The 18084-nt window shown below is 36.6% G+C and overlaps 1 protein-coding gene across 1 annotated transcript in view; it reads right to left on the bottom strand.

Annotated features, from left to right (window-relative positions):
* Window positions 1–18084, bottom strand: part of Thsd7b (thrombospondin type 1 domain containing 7B) — a 719928-nt gene that overhangs the window by 524990 nt on the left and 176854 nt on the right. Inside the window, exon 4 of the mRNA XM_090343132.1 lies at window positions 7752–7921. Coding sequence (XP_090199258.1) covers window positions 7752–7921 — 170 coding nt within the window. The remainder of the gene's footprint in view (window positions 1–7751; window positions 7922–18084) is intronic.

The following is an 18084-nucleotide window of genomic DNA, read 5'->3' on the forward strand; positions in this document are numbered from 1 at the left end:
TGCTTGTTTGTGTGCAATGGTCACAAGGCTGCTGTCCATTCATGGTAAAGCAAACAGTATTTGGACTTCAAATAATGTTTACATTGATTTGAAGTTTGTGTTCCCCTCCCTCCTTCCCCACCTCCCTCCCTTCATTCATTTCTTCCCTCCTTCCTTCTGTAGTGTGGAAAATCAAAAATGTATCATTGTTTTAATGCAGAAAATGCATTGCTGTAATGGAATTGTGAAAACAAGGGTTTAGAGCCCTTCCCCCTGTCATTGGCTACCCAGATTTAACACACTTTCCCTGTCATTTGCTTACCTAAACTATGGCTATATCTTGAGACGTCCTGACAACCACAAACAGATATAGCCTAATTATAGATAAAGAAGTATGGAATTCATAATTGTGAAACACCCCCCCAGCATGTGTGCTGGCCTTGCACAATAACTTCTAAGACAAAAGCATTTATGGTTTAAGGGTTTAACAATTACCCTCTTTTATACATCAGGACTGCACACTGAGATCCTGACATTGGTGACATTGGCGTGTAGTCCTGGTGCATCAGCTCCTTAAACTACTGCTCAAAAAACTACTAACATCCCCATCACGTTCTGAGTGGTTTCATAGTTCATCCCCAGTATCCTTCCTTCCTTTCTTTCTTTTTTCCTTCCTTCCTTCCTTCCTTCCTTCCTTCCTTCCTTCCTTTCTTCCTCCCTTCTTTCCTTCCTTTTCCTCTCCCTCCCTCTCTCTGTTTCTTCTCCCTCCTGTCTTTCCTCCCTCCCTCCCTGCCTCCCTCCCTCCCTCCCTCCTTTCTTTCCTTTCTTCCTTCCTTCCTTCCTTCCTTCCTTCCTTCCTTCCTTCCTTCCTTCTTTCCTTCCTTCCTTTTTTCTTCTTGTTTAATTTGAATTGAGATATTCAGATATAAGGCTCTTGAGAAGGTAGGATAACAGGTGCAAGTCACTGATGCCCAGCCCATATCATATTTTCCAGAAACTATTTCTACTCATCTAAGGCACTGTGACAAAATTTCAAAATATCCTTCCTCTTATTTGTCCAGAATGGATCTCTGGCTCTCATTTATATCAAGAAAATTATACCTTGAGCTAAATAAATTAGGATATTTTGAATGTCAGGAATTTAATGATTACTTAAAAATAGGAACTCTTTAATATTCTTACTGAGCACAATAATTCAATAAACATTTCTATTATCACACTAGGTTAAGTACTTTACACAATCAAACAGAACAGAAAGAAACAAACCTCAATTTAGTCTCCCAGTAACCTAATGACTTTGAAGATTTAATGTCCTTTTACTTTTATAAAACTTGTCTCAGGAATAGGAGATACACTAGACCTCCTTGGCACAGGTCGAAACTTTCCTAATAAGGACCAAGAATCACAACAAATCAGAGAAAAGCTGGAAAAGTGGGACTGCATTCAACTGCAGAGCTTTTGTATAGCAAATGACATAGCTAGTAAACTAATTAGGAAGCCTACAGAGTGGGAGAAGATCTGTACCAACCATACAACAGACAAAGGCCTCATATCTAAAATATATTAACAGCTCAAAAAATTGAATCACTCCAAAACTAATCTCCAAAGTAACAACCATCCCATTAAGAGATGGGCCAAAGACTTAAAGAGAGTCTTCTCTGAAGAAGAAACAAAAATGGCCTATAGACACATGAAGAAATGCTCAACATCTCTGGTCATAAAAGAAATGCAAATCAAAACAACTCTAAGATTCCACCTCACTCCAATTAGAATGGCCAGGATCAAAAAAACTAATAACAACAGATACTGGAGGGGATGTGACCAGGAGGGATCACTACTACACTGTTGGTGGGAGTGCAAACTCGTTCAACCACTATGGAAAGCAGTATGGCAGTTCCTCAAAAGACTAAACATAGAGCTCCCCTATGACCCAGCAATTCCACTACTTGGCATTTACCCAATCATCCAGAAAAAAAGACATACTAAATCCACAAGCACAACAATGTTCATTGCAGCACTATTTACCATAGCAAAGATATGGAACCAACCTAGATGTCCCTCAGTTGATGAGTGGATCAACAAGATGTGGTATTTGTACACAATGGACTTCTATGCGGCTGTCAGAAAGAATGGCATCGCCCCATTTGTTAGGAAATGGAAAGACTTAGAGAAAATCATATTAAAGTGAAGTATGCCAGACTCAAAGGAACTTAGGCTCAATGGTTTCCCTCATTTGTCATAATCAGTAGAAACCTTGGGCTCTCCTAGCAGAGATTTGCAATAGAGCAAAACCTTGATACAAAAGACCATATGGTAGGACACTAAATGAAAGGATCTCTAGGATATAGAAACATAAGCCATATAATGAATGATTGTTTTTCTTAAGGTACTATGTTATCTCTCATTTCTTTTGCTGTCCCTTGGTTATCTCATATTGTTACAGTATCTCACTTTGTTACCTCATATATCGGATATATTTGTATTTGGTTATTTGAAATTGGATAGGGAACGGGGGAAAACGATGAGTGGTGGGGGTGGGGGGGAGGGAAATTGGGACCAAGACATGTGGAAGGGTATCAATGTATGTGAATTAATGCACCATCTATCTGGCAAATATCATGTAACCCTTCTATTAATTACAATAAAAATATATGAAAAAAAACTTGTCTCAGCTTTTTATTTCTGAAGAAAACACTTTAAATGTATGCATATCAATCTACATTATATTAACATATATAATAATATATATGCACTAGATCATACGTAACAATCTAAATAATATAATTATGTACTATTTAATATATGTATACATGTCTATCTTAATACATTAATTGTATAAATTATATATTTTAACTAAACTTAATTTCATTCACTTACGTCTTCATCTTTTAGCATAAGTTTGAATCCTACTGTTCTATTTAAAATCCCATTTCTCCTCTCAGTGTTGCTGGTAATATAACTTCTTGGCATACTACTTCTCTGATATCTTATTCTTACACACAAATGATCTTATTGATTCTTAAATCAATTTCTGAAGATAGGTAAACAACATCTCTGGTCCCTTTGAATATTTTTTTCAAATTGACCCTTCACAGATCTGTTCATCTGTTCAGACTATAGATTTCTTTCTTCCATAGCTCACCACTTTCATGTACAATAAGGTATGTTTATAAATAGGGGCTAAACCACTCACAAGAATTTTGTTAGCAAACTAACATTTTAATATATTTATATACAGCTAAGTATATGAGATTTCTCACTTGTTTTTTAGTCTGCAGTAAGTACTCACATTTTTTAAAAACAAACTATGAACTCCAGGATAGCACAGAGGCCAAGTTTTCTAGTGTCTTTGAAATTTCCTTCTTCCCTGTTCTAAGTCATCTTCACACTGGTGTACAAGTCACCACTGAATACCCATCATCACTTGGATCAGGTTTTCCTACTGATTATGCAAACTTCCTATAAGACTCTTTGCGAAGACAGCACTCAGGCATTACTAACTAGTTTTAACCATATGATTTGTGCAAAGATCACAGCACTTAAAAATACCATAAGTTTTTCATTGCTTTTCTGATTGAAAGAAAATAAATTATAAGAGAAGTGCCTTTATACTCTAGTACATATTCAAACCATTACATTTGAAAAAATAAATATCACCCACTTAATCTCCCCAATCATACAGACTTGAAAATCAAGTATTTTGTGTTATCATATTATGTTCATACTATTCATATTATCATAGTTCCAGCTGAGTCAAAATTAAAAGCCCAGAATCCCAAATCTTGTAAGTCTCAAACCCTATCTAGTATTCTACAACATATTCTTTATCTGCTTATTGGCTCTCTGTATATTCTCTCAATTCTGGACCCAACCTGATAAAGATAATCTTACAAGAGCAGAAGAGAAAACTAATCATTTAATAATTCAAAGCTAGGTCTCATTCCTAATATGGCTGTCTCCATTGAATATCAAACAAGGAATTTGGAATGTACATGTATAATAAAAAAAATTCAAGCTGGGGCAGGGAGTTTGGCCTAGTGGTTAAAGTGCTTGCCTAGCATGCGCGAAGACCCAGGTTCGATTCCTTGGTACCACATACACACACACACAAAAAAAAAGCTGGAAGTGGTGCTGAGGCTCAAGTGGTAGAGCTCTAACCTTGAGAAAGACCAAGGACAGTACTCAGGCCCTGAGCTCAAGCCCAGGACTGGCAAAAAAAAAAAAATTCAAGCTGAATTCTGCTCAGCTACATCCACACTAGCACCATATTCTGATTTTAAAAATTAAGTTTGGTTTATAGTATATCATATAAATAATCTCTATTTGCAAGATATATTATTTTATATTTTTTGATATCCCAATCTGTGGGCTATATTTTAATAAGTGGAATATACTTGACCGGAGCTTCTTTAGATATAGTCTTTATTTTTTCATCTTATCTTCTGATACATTATCATCAAATACAAGCTGAGTAGCTTTAATTCCACTGAAGAAAATGGCAAGAAGAAAGTGGTCTTACCAAATCCAATCTTTAATTTTTTCAGAAAAGCATTATGAATATTTCTGAATTATATAACAGAAATATAAGTCTCTCTAAAACAAAAATTGGCAAAAAGAGGTGTTTAAAAACTCTGTGTTCTGGCTGGGAGTTTGGCCTAGTGGTAGAGTGCTAATCTAGCATGCACGAAGACCCAGGTTGGATTCCTCGGTACTACATACATAGAAAAAACCTGGAAGTAGTGCTGAGGCTCAAGTGGTAGAGCTCTAGTGTTGAGAAAGTCCAAGGACAGTGCTCAGGCCCTAAGCTCAAGTCCAGGACTGGCAAAAACAAAAACAAAAAAACAAAACAAAACAAAACAAAAAACCAACTATATTTCACTCCGAATTCTAGTGCCTTGCCTAAATTGTCATGGCAGGACAAAGACTGCATTTTAAATCACCATCTGAACAATGAAACCATATAGGATAAATGATTCATTACCTTGTTTTGCAAAGTGCCATAAATAAGGTCAAACAGACAATGGGACAACTCCAAAATAAGTCATTACTGGACCACACCACACCAATGTCTACAATGATCTTGAGTATTCAGCCAAGCCCAGCATTTGGAGGCTCTTGGCATTTAAAAAAAATACTGTATCAAGGAACTCTTGGGATACATTCTGAACATGCTCTTTATTGCATGAGGGATTCATGAAAATGGAACTTTGTTTTTCCTAAAGTGGTAATTTACTCTAAGACTTTGTTCTTGGAATGCACAGTAACTAACTCACAGTGGATGGTGGCATTTTTATGGGAGTGGGTGGGGAAAGTCAAACTATGACACTCCAGGGAATGAACAGAGAGAGTGGCTTCTCTTAATTTGCCTCTGAGAGAAGCTAACCTTGTAGTGAGATCATTTATAACTTGGAAAAGTGTTTCTAAAATCAATGCAACTAAGCGATCTTTTCACAAAAATCTTGGTGATATCTTTTAAAACATTTAAGAAACACCATCAATTTGGCCTAATTTTGTAATCTTTACATTTTGCTTGTTTAATTTAGTGAAACATCCCTAGGTTCTGATAGTAGTAACTCAATTTTTCTCTTAGGTTTAACTTGGGTCAAAAAGAAATTTTTATATTTTTATATATATTTCCAGGGTGACCAAGGAATATCTATTTAAAAAATAATAGTAATGGCATATTGTATATATGTTTATTTGTATATCTGAAATAGGGAAGGGGGAAAACAAGATGATTGGGAGGTGGTGGGGGGAGGGAAAGGGGGACAAAAACATGAGAAGGGGTATCAAGCTTCAAGAAGTAATGTACCCATTACCTGACAAATATACCTGTAACTCCTCTATACATTATCCCCATTACCTGACAAATATACCTGTAACTCCTCTATACATTATCCCAACAAAAAATACAATTAAAACATAACAGTAAGAATAAAAAGATTTCCAGAACAGGAAAGGAATGGGTGAATAGTCCTGCTGGTTCTCCTGCACCAAAAAAGCAAACAAACCCTTTGGTAACAACTACAAAGATAATGGTTAGCCATATCATGGCTTTAATGTGGCTGTGCTATTTGGCTCAACAGTTCTGCTCACTGTATTCCATTCAATCTTTAAGCACTGAATAAGCATATCACTATGTCTATACTTTGGTGCCACTTTTAGACCCCCCTTTTCTCGGAACTAGGTAATATACTAAGGGCCTTTTAAGTACTTTTTGCTTCCATGTGAATCCAAGGCTACCTAAGGTATTTTCTATTGTTAGATGCGTCACTTTTTATTTACCCTTCCATCATATAACATCTAATTCCCAATTGTAGAACTCAGTATTACCATTTTCTTCTTACTTGCAAACTTCCATTAAGTAAACTTCTATTAAGTAAAGTGAAGAATTTTGGAAATAGGTGATACATAAGAGAAGCTACTCTTACTAAAGAAACTTTAACGAGGTGAAAATCCCAACGGAACATGTTAAGTTGAAGCTGAAAATACAAAAGTGGAAATATAGCAACTCTATAAAATCTTATTTATTACGTTGATCCTTGAAAATCCTAAAACCACAGTCAATAGTAAAAAGTAAGAAGAGGAGAGTTGGCATAGAAAACTATCACCAAAGTTTAAGAGAGTAAACTGGATCTTTTAAACTAAATGTTGTGCTCCCAAATTCAGAGGAGTAACTAGTCTGGTTTGGTCCTATTCATGTTGTTATATCCCATAAATGCAATTAGGATATTTCCAGGGTACAGTCATAGTGGAACTGAGAGACAATGTCCTAGCATAGGAAGATTTACTGAATTAAAAATATGCATTACCAGACCAGGAGGGTAGCCTAGTGGTAGTATGCTCTCCTAGCATGCACCAACTCCTGGATTCGATTCCCCTGAACCACATACTCAGAATATGCTAGAAGTGTGGCTCAAGCATTGTAGCTCAAGTGGTAGAGTGCTAGCATTGAGCAAAAGCTGTCCAAGGACAGTGTCTAGGCACTGAGTACAAGCTCTAGGACTAGCAAAAAAAATGCAATACCATATCAAGAAAGCTGTCTCTTGCCATCCTAAAGGCCACAGAAGTGTGGCTCATTTATGGTAAGCTAAGTTATATCTCATGTTCAAATGACATTTCTTATATTCTCCAGAATAGGAGGAGGCCATGAATACTTCTACAATACAAGCATTACTGTCTACTCTTGGATTTTCAATCAATTGGACTACATGTCTCTGTTCCTGGCCTGTTATCACTATCTCAAATTCTATACTAAATGGTCTTTCAGCTAATGCTGTATCTGCCTAATGGAATATTTAAAGAGAGGTATTGTCTTTCCTTTTCTTGCACACTGTCTAACATTTAATGGGCATATTGGTAAAAAAATGTACACATTTTCAAAATGCTTTGAGGGGAAAACAGATACATATGTGTGTATGTATGTGTACATATATATGATGTACAATATTATATATTCTTACTTCTGCATCATCCATCTGTACCTTAGCACATAGCATTCATTCTGGCTACATACCTTAGGTATATTTCCTCATTTCTCTTTAATAATTATCCTTGGTGACAGCTGCTTTTATTAGTACCCCTATTTTTTTACTGTATCAAATTTCTGTAAGTTAAAAAGCAATATAGGATACTGCATAATATTCAATGAAACAAATGTTAAATATATGAATGTTAGCAGTCTGGCACATTTAAAAGATACTAAAAGACAGTACTGAAGTTGATTTCTCTTCCAACCACCAGTCCCATCTGTCTCAGAACCAGCTGCTTACCTTCCTTGGTCCTTTGTGAGGTGGATATTGGGAGACTCTCAGCACAGTACACTTCCCGGGTCTGGATCCCACCTCCACATACAGGTCCTGTTTCATGCCAGTGAAGGTCTTGCTGCTCGAGTAGAAGAGAGACTTGACATTCTGACCACTCTGATGTTCTCCAGGAATACCTGTTTCATGGAGTTTATTTAAAAGAAAAAATGGAAGAAAAATGTATGATTATAAAGAAAAGAAGTGAAGTAAGTGTGCTTGAAAATCTCTTTCTTGGCCCACATTGTTACCTGTGGATAAAGTAGTCTACAGGCTAGAATGTTTAAAGCCTTTTTCCTTGCCAGATAAAACCAAAGCAGTCTTTCATGGCATCAGACAGACAGAAGGAAGGCAACAAGGATATGCCATAAGTCTGCACAAATCATGAAGTTAGAAAAGAATTAAGAAGAAGCAGGAAACCCAATGAATCTAAGTTGTGGCAGCTGGAATTGTCATTGGGTTCCACTTTCTGGACTTCTCAAGGATGTGCTTATATTTTGTAACTAGCATGACAGTATATAATTTTGAGGAGTTGCAAATATTATTTTAAATAGCACAGACAATATCTAACATCTCCATCTGCTTGATGTAGCAACTTTTCCCTCACTATCTAACTTCTTGTTATTAGTATAAATGTTATAACTTAAAAATTAGTGAACACTGTTTCATGCCAGCATAATTAATTTATGAATATGTTTTACAGCTATATATAGCTATTTCAGTTACATAAATTGATGTAGGAATGGATCTGCCTGGTTTATTAGAAATTACTCTAGTACCCTGCCCACACACACAGGAGAAATAAAAACAAGATGGAACTTGTACATAACTTACAGGAAAACAAAGGACTATCACAACCCTTCATTCACAACACTGTGTCAGACATAATTTTCCTTAGCTGGGGTTATTACTGAATGTTTAAGCCCGCAGCATTTCTATAACTCAATACCATTCACATAAATTCCAAAAAACTCATTAACTTCTGGAACAATAAAGAAAATTCCTATATCTTCCTCTCCAGATCTGAGGGGAAAAAATTCTCAAAGTTGTAATTGCTTAAAATAAGCACCTAGAAACAGTAAAAATAGCATATGTCAGAGGGCCCCCAGCCATATGGTAACTAGAGTAATCTGAAATCAAGTAACAGATGCCAAAATGAGGAAGCAGATGCCTAAGAAATTAATACTGACCACACAGATATGATTGTTCAAAAGTCCTGAAAACTCAGAGTAATTAGCCTCACATAACAACAATTCAGGCAGTTCTTTGAGGCTGATTATGACACAGATTTTCTCTCATTCTCACTACTGCCTTTCCACATGGTTGTCTATACTTAATTTTGTCAGTAGACAAGAGTTTGTAGTGAAGAATTCAAATCCTTCTCATGCTAGGTGAACATAGAAAGTATAACATTTAATTCCTGGCTATAGAATGAGAGAGCTTTGTTCATTCGTTCGTGTCTCCAAACCTAAATATCCCATTGTGTTCTAGGGTAAAATACAAGATTTATGAATGGTAGATGAACAATTAACATACTCATTTCAAATTCCCTTTTACTAAGAATGCTACTGGCAGGTAAAGAGAGATATGAAATACCTAGCTCCAACTTTCCTAAAACAGCAAGAAGGAGATAGAGTGGTGTAAATGATAAACATGTTGTAGTTCCAAATTAACTGACTCAAATATGAGCCTTGTCACTTGTTAGTCATTTGACCTTGTTGCAAGTTTTATTTTCCCATTTTTAATGATGGAGATAAAAACACCAAGCAATAACTCTGATATACGATAAGTGTTTACTAAATGTTCTCTTTCTTCAGAAAACACACACACACACACACACACACACACACACACACACACAGGAACACAGACAATTAGCAACTTATTTATAAGAATCCCACACGTTTCATAAAAATTGCTAATATTAGAAATTTAGAATTGCCACAGTCTAAGTTCCAACAATCAAAGTTCAAAAACTAGCATTTCAAAGCCAACTTTAAAATTAGGGCAAATCACATTCATTATGCTTGTTTGAAAGGAATAGGCCATACTGTATGAAATGTTTTCCCAATTAATTTATCATGACCCTACAAAACTTAGCAATGGAGGAAACTTGGAAGTCATTATGAAGAAGCATGAAAAGGAAAGTTGGTTTTACAGAAAGTAACAAAAACACTGTTGGTAGCTCATTAACCAAAATCACACACCTTCCATTCATTGGGAACCAGCAAAAATCTCTAAAGAACTATAAGACATTTATCATTATTACTATTGTTTACCACCTCAGAGAAAATACCTCCCCAGCATGAAGCAGAGAATACAAAGCACTCCAGTAAAGGCTTCTATACTCCCTTTTATTAATGTGGGTCTTTTCATAGTCTTTGCTCATCCCTTTTGATTTTATGTTTGTTTTTTTTCAAAAGCTCCAGTTATGCTTAGACACAAATCATCCGGAGGCCATGATAACTGAATATCCTGAACTCCACCAACTCGAGACAGCGTCCCTAGGATCTGACAGAATAAGAAATCAAAGGAGTGCGTTCAGTTAGGAGTTACTCCCTTGCTCTTTTAGAAGTGGTTATAGTGATCACCCCAAGCCTCAGTTAAACCTGGTCTCCTAGTGTCCAGAATCCCCTTTAATGATAGAGCTTGTGTTAAAGACCAAGTACGTCCATCCCTCTTTCTCCCAGCTCTGATGCTTTTCAATACATGATTATTTCATCCTCTTGCTTACGAGGGGAACACACAGAGTCACAAAGATCGTAGCTCTACCCTCTGTCTGTGAGCAGCACTTTGAAATCAACTGTGGAAATGCCTCAAGTAGAATAGATGAACATGAAATAAAAGAAATGAATCCATTTTCACGGCCTTCTACCCTTGCAAAAGTGTAAGATCAATTGGCTTCTTTCCAAAGGTCTGGCTGCCTAGAACAAACAGGACACTAATTTATCTGAGTCACTATAAGATCCCTTAAATAATAAAAATAGCAGCCAAAACTTTCTGCCTGCTTATTTTTCCACGCACTGCATTAGTGAATTTAGATGCAATACTTCATTGTATTCTCCCAACAACTCCATAATAAAACTATTATTTCCCCCATTTGATGTGAGAGGTGGTTGTAGAAAGTAAGTAACTCTTCCAGGGTCACTTTAAGTAAACAGAAAATAAGGGTTATAGTCAAGGTTATCTGACTTTATTAAAATTGTGAATAGAAAATTCATGAAGTTCAATCAGGTGAAAATGAATGAAAGTTCAGTAAATAACAGATGAGTAACTGCTTCATTATTACAGGGACAAACTAAGGTTGGTATTAGTTGAAAGAAGTTAAGTTACACACACACACACACACACACACACACACACACACACACACACACACACACACACTGATGCATGTCTATCTGTCCATCCTACTGGAAGGTAATTTTCCCACAGTCGGGGTCTTCATATTCAGTGTTGTGCTACTCTGTTGCCTGAAATCATTACTAGCTCAAGATTTACTTGCTACAGAAAAGGATGAATGAATGCATAATTCAATTAGTGACTGCTTTTCTACTTCTGTGATTAGGAGATACCCTTGTTTGCTCCCTCTGATTTCAATTTCTCATACAAAACTTTATCTTTACTAGAATGTCCTTATTGGCCTTCTCTTTGCTATAGATTCCGTATTTAAGTTATTCGTTTTCTCGTTCATTAAGGTTGTGAGCTTCAGAAGGGCTTACAGTATGCTCATTTATAATCACGGGGACATAGTTTTTCCCATGTGACTGCGTCACAAGATTACCTAATATTCAGATAACCAGAAAGCAATGTGAGGTATTTGACTTCAAGTATTTACTTAAGAAAATTGTACCTGTTAGTGGGACTTTGAATCTCTACAGAGATTTCTTTATTTTGCTAGTATTTCCTTATCTTTCAGCACTGTTATTAGCTCTTTAAAAATGCCACCATTTGACTCAGAGTGCTGTAATTACAAAATTACTGGACATAAGATATTCTCAAACTATTTCCATGTGAGATTAGAAGAACAATTATGTTCCTGTAAAACATTGTTGGTCATTTGTTACTAACAATATCATTGTGACCAAAGCAGGGTGTGTGTGTGTGTGTGTGTGTGTGTGTGTGTGTGTGTGTGTGTGTCTGTATCTAGAACTTAACTTTTTTCAACTAGTGGTGGGATATTTTTTTCCCATCTACCTTCTTGAATTTATCCTTGAACTTTTCCCCCTATGTTTGATCTTTGTTGCTCAGTTTCTTAATATCTTCCCTCTAATTAAAGACTACTCAGAAATGGCCAACAAATATTGGTGAAATTATATAGAAAAGAGCTAAGCTTTAATATGCCACTGTTCAGGAGACAGCAGGGGTGACAGCAGATAAGATTACAGCACATATCAGGAGGATCACGGCTTGAGATCAGCCAGGCAAAATACCTACTGAGACCCAATCTCTAAACTGGTGTGGTGGTGCACATCTACCATTCCTCGGTGGACTAAAGCTCACCCCAGGAGAGATATGAAACTCTGTGAAGCCATGCCCTATGAAAATGGAACTGGGTATAAAAGGCCTAGGAACATGCTTCCAGTGGTAAAGCACCTACCCTGAATGTTCAAGACCTGGAGTTCAAGACCACTTATTGAAAAATGAAAAGTACAAAGAAACCAATGTTAATTCAGAGAAAGGAATTTTTGCACTGAGGAAAGATATAGTCTATTCAAAAAGAAAACTAGAAAGTTGGAGGTGGTGGCATACACCTGTAACATAAGCACATGGGAGGCTAAAGCAGAAGGGTGGACTGTTTAAAGCCAGTCTACACAACCATGGGAATTTGGGGCCTGCTTGAGCTACAGAGCCAGATCCAGTCTGGGGAGAGGAGAAAGCTTAGGGGAGGCTTTGGAATTAAATAACTCAGCCAGTTTGGCTTTCCTGAGGAACACTCTAATCAAGACATTTCTTACACTGAGACAGAGAAGGGGCACATGAGAAAGGAAATCATGGCTACAAAACAATGAGGACAGACATCCTCACTTGAAAGATAGACAGATTGTGATGACAAATTGTCATCCTAAGGCGACATAAAGTGATTCTAACTACAATAAGATGCTAAAACCATCACAGTTGTATAGCAACCTCTTTTGAATGTGAGCTTCATCACTCTCAGAAAGCTTACAAAGTGTGGGTTTCCTTCCTTGTTTTTCTGAAGGCTTAGATTTAAAGCATAATAACAGAATAGAATCAAAAGTGCTTTAATGAAGACAGATTGAAAGAATAATTATATTAGTTAATTGTCATGTTTTGACTAAGCACATATAGATTTTGCAAACGCTCCTGGAACTGAAACCCTCCTGCAAGGTATTCAAATGAGTTGTGCGCGTATATTAAAAATCAGTGTTCTGCAGCATGACTAATTTATGATAATGTCTGTTGTCCTTTTAAAGTTGTAAATGCATTTAGAAAAGAATTAACTTGTCATTTTTTGCTGAACAGATGACCAACATAAGGGGAACTGATCAAGCTTTATACATTTTACGGTCTAGTAATTTTTTATTGGATAGAGTGGAATTATTGATTATGGAAAGCTACTCTGAAGTGCAAAGCTCTTTGCTCTTCAGCAGATGGTTGGGCCAGCAAACTCCACACATGTATTATTAATAGACTCCTATCACTCTGCACTGCACTTAACAGTACGTTAACTTTCTTAGACAAACTGGGGAACAAATCTTCTATCCGGGAGGGCTTTAAGTGGCACAATGGGGATTCATGAAAAAGCATACACCAGTAATAGATAGAGCCAATAAAAAGGTATCTGTCATCTAATGAAATCATTTCCACTTCTTTAACATTTTGTTTCTTTTCTAACATTAATTTTGCCGAGGGTTCCAGGCTATGACTTCTTTACTTCTCAATTGCTGCCAAAATGTCGCTTAAACAATTAACCGAGGTTTCTTTTAAGACTCCATTAATTTTTTAATACCTTTTTATTGAGCTCCTATTCCATAGATGGCATTAGATGCACTGATAGAAACCAGTGGGAAGCTGGGTTCCTGTGGCTCATGCTATAATCCTAGCTACTCAGGTTTCTGATATCAAAAAATTGAATTTCAGAGGAAGCCTGTGAAGAAAACTCCTTGAGACAGTTTCACTTCATCTTTCCCTATCTGAGATTTCATCTCCAATAAACTGGTAAAATGACAAAAGTGGAGGTATGGCTCAAGTGGTGAAGCATCAGCCTTGAGCAAAGTAGTTAAGGGGGAATACAAGGTTCTGAGTTCAGATTTTATTATTGGCACAAAATGGGGAGAGGGTGAGGGTGGAGGGTGGAAAAGTAAAAGAGGTAGAGAATGATGGGAATGGGGAGGGGGAAGAGGTAAAAGAGAGAAAGATAGAGGGGAGAGAGTTCAATGGGAAGATAAACAAGGAATAAATACTCTGTGCATAATATTGCTCTGGATGTGACCCAAACTGAGCATTCACTCACTCATTCATTCTCCCACTGTTACCAAGAGTGACACTACACTGAGCCAGACCCTTTGCTAGTTGTTGTTTACTTCAAGGTGTGAAAAGAAAGAAAGAAAACATGTAGTCACATAGTAAGATGTATAATGTGATACCTAGTGCAGTGGCTCACACCTGTAATTCTAGCTACTCAGGAGGCTGAGATCTGAGGATCAAGGTTTAAAGCCAGCCTGGGCACAAAAGGACCTGATACTCTTATCTCCAAGTAATTTCTAGAAAATGGGAAGTAGGGCTTGGCTCCAGGGTACGGAGGTAGACTTGAGCTGAACAGCTCAAGGACAGTGTCTAGCACAGAGTTAAGGCCCCATGACCCACAAAAAAAATGTATGAAGAGCTGGGTAGAAATATTGCCAACTATTATAAAATTATCCTCCGATATATGTATATAATTTTTCAAGTTTTGGAAAAGCTCAGTATACATGATTCTTATGATAAATAAATTAAGCGTATATTAACTGAAAGCTTTAAATTTTCTGAATTATCCAGTGATAAACCCAAGAATAAGCTAAAGCAGCTATCAAACAAATTACTTGAAAAGCATGCCACTATGTTTCAATGGGTAAAAGAAACACACAACTAGGCTAAATTCTCAATCTGTTTCCTTCTACTCTCTCTGGTTTAAATAGTCACAAAAAAAATCCACTAATGAATCATCAGACCTTTCTCAAGGAAAAGAATTCTATCTAGAAAGTCTAAAATTGAGTTCAGTGCCTCACAAAGATGTCATGGTGAACCAGGCTTTACTCAGGAGGTTGTTTAATAAGCAAATCAATGTGGGATACAGGGGACCCAGGTACAATTCTCAGCATGTGTTTGCACAGATATGCCTCTTTTTTTGGATAGGACTTCTAGTCTAGCCATCATAAGAATAAATACACACACAATATACTAGAAATAAGAAAGTCCATCTATTCAGTGACAGTCTAGGGGATTGAAAGGAAATTTAATGAATTAGCTTTTCTATGTAATCATATCATACATTCTAATACCATCATCTGTGAAATTTCTTCTTAGAGCTTTTTAAAGAGACTAACTTTGCATTGACATTCATCACCACATAACAATGCTGTCTGCTATTCAATTTCAAACTTTAACTCTTTAAGAGGGGGAACAGCCATTTCCACATGATAACTATTGCCTCCCATGGGGTGATGAAAATTGCTGGCTGGTCATCTGAGGTGACATTTCAACAAATGACCAGAGTTGATGTGTTTTCAATATGTTAGTTGCAGGAACTTGAGCCAGAGTGAGGTTAGTCTTGATTTATATCTATTCCAGACCTAAGCTGTGTCTTAGTCCTTTGACATGGACCATGTAAAGTATTACTGCCCCCTTCTCCTTTCCCTTTTTCCCATCTAAGTGAAAGAAAGCTACCTGATCCATTGGAGTGTTGGTTGAGATGTAAGATCTTACACTTTAAACTGTGATCAGAACACAGGATGGAATCAAGTGTGAAGGTATCTTATACAATGACAGCAAATAACCACACAGAGTGAAGGTTGCAAGGACATGAGATTTCTTTTCTTTTTCTCCAACATAATCTCCACATCCCCTACAATACAATGTGGGTATGTATTGTTATCTTTCAATGATGGGGAGCATGAAATGACAAGTACTGTAAAGCTAAAGAAAGAGGTTTCTTGAGGTTGTTCGTATGAGCTGGGTCTAAAAACTACACCTTTTATGGGCTCCAGTGGCTCATGCTTATAATCCAAGCCAGCAGGAGGTTGAAGCTTTAGGATCATGGTTCAACCCAGAACTCATTGTTGAGTATGAGCTTTTGGTACATGTAAGAAGGAATATGATTCCTACGATAGTTGACAGTGTACAGGGTTACAGGATTGATAGCTCACACAGGTTAGCTCTGAGAATAATATTGATGTGATGGAAAAATAAAAACAAAAAAAAAGATCATGGCTGGAGTCAGTCTCACACACAGACTTCTAAGAGTCTTATCACCAATGAACCATTTACAATGAGCCACAGTGGAGACAAGATTCAAGTAGTAGGGCAGTAGCCCTGGGCGGGGTGGGGGGGGAGTCATATGAGAGCATGAAGCCTAGTAATGGTATGAACACATACATATATACATACAACTCATTCCTCTGAAACAAACTCAAGGCTACCCATCCCTAATTCTCATGTAGATCTACATTCCCAAGTCAGCATAATACTCTTATCTTCTTTCACATCAACTTAGTTGCTCCTTCCTTGGAATATTTTTCTCTAATTACATTAGGGGCTAGCTTATTCAGTTCCTTTCAATAATCACCCTATCCCTCTCAGGTCCTACTTGTTCAAATGAGGCCTCTTTAGTGAGCCTACTTAAGTTGATAACTTATGCTCTGCCTCATCACATCATCCCAGAAACCTCTATCTGTACTTATCTCTAGTATTTTATTTTTTTCTGGAACTCATAGAGCAAGCATAAATTTCCTTTATAATTTATTTCATATGAATCATTTACATTAAAGTTCAAGGCCCAATGAGGGAGTGATACATGTGTAGAATGTCTCTTCTGTCTCCCAAATACATACTTGACACAGTGAAAACTCAGTGGATATTTATGAAATAAATGAAATAAAGTAGACATATCTCCAATAGGAAAGAGATAGAGTCAGAAGCTAAAGCATGTTAGAAAGTGTAATAAAAATGATATGAATTGCACATTAATTCTAGGAAAGGAGATAAAGGCATTTTGTTTCACAATAGATTTGTTTCTATTTCCTTTGTTCATGATGAATTTTAATCACTACTGTGAAAGAGTAGAAACAAACAACCTTTATGCGGTACGGTCTCCCTTTCTTGTGGTAGAGCCCACAGCCCAGATTTTAGACAAATAAGAATGTTAATTGTGTTGCTGTTATTTATTCATCCTTCTTCCCACAACCATGTAGGATCATTTCCCTAGGAAACCCAGTATCTCAGAGAGTTCTTCAAAACTTGTATTTCTCACATACTTATCATTTACAGATGCTTTTCTTTCCTCATTTCCTTTAAATAAACACCAAACTCATTGACATAAACAACAGAACAGAATGTGAATTTAGTCCCCTTTTACTCTCAAAATTGTTCCACTTGGATGACAAACTATATTGTAAGTAGTGTTCATATTTAATGTATAGCTATTAAAATTGTTGTCAAGCAATAGCTTATAATTGTAAACCCAGATTTTCTATTTTTTCTATTTCTGCCTACCATTGAGAAACTTCTGAATTATACTTCCATTGGGGGAAAAATACTAAATTACTCCCAAATAAATAAATTTCTACCCTGTGAAATTACTAGAGCATATATTTCAAGAAAAGTAGGGTTTTCTTTATGGATGCAATACACTTGTCAATAGCAACAATGGTCACTTTCATAGCACTTCTTTAGGCTAAGCACTGGACATGGCCTTCCTTATAAATGGTCTTGAGCTATTCGAACCTCTGCGTTATTATTGCCAGCATGTCACAAACAGCATTATCTATCTACTAAAAAGGAAAATATCTTGGAAACCTTGTATATTTTGTTAAAGGTCACACAGCTATTAAATGATGGAGACATAGTTTTAATCCAAGTATATGACTCTTCAAAGAGACAGAGACATCAAAATTATGTTATCTCCAAGCCCTATCAAATGCTTTCAAAACATACAATACACACAATGAGAACTATTCAGTAGGACTGTGTGTTACTCTGCTTTTGAAATAAGGAATGATAATAATCCAGAAGGTTATTTCAGTAAAATAAGCCATCAGTGTATAGTATGTGTTACTTTGCACTGCTTCCACATGAGAAGTGA

This window comes from Megascapheus bottae, chromosome 12 (genome assembly GCF_031878675.1).
Source record: "Megascapheus bottae isolate mThoBot1 chromosome 12, mThoBot2.hap1, whole genome shotgun sequence".
Lineage (NCBI taxonomy): Eukaryota > Metazoa > Chordata > Mammalia > Rodentia > Geomyidae > Megascapheus > Megascapheus bottae.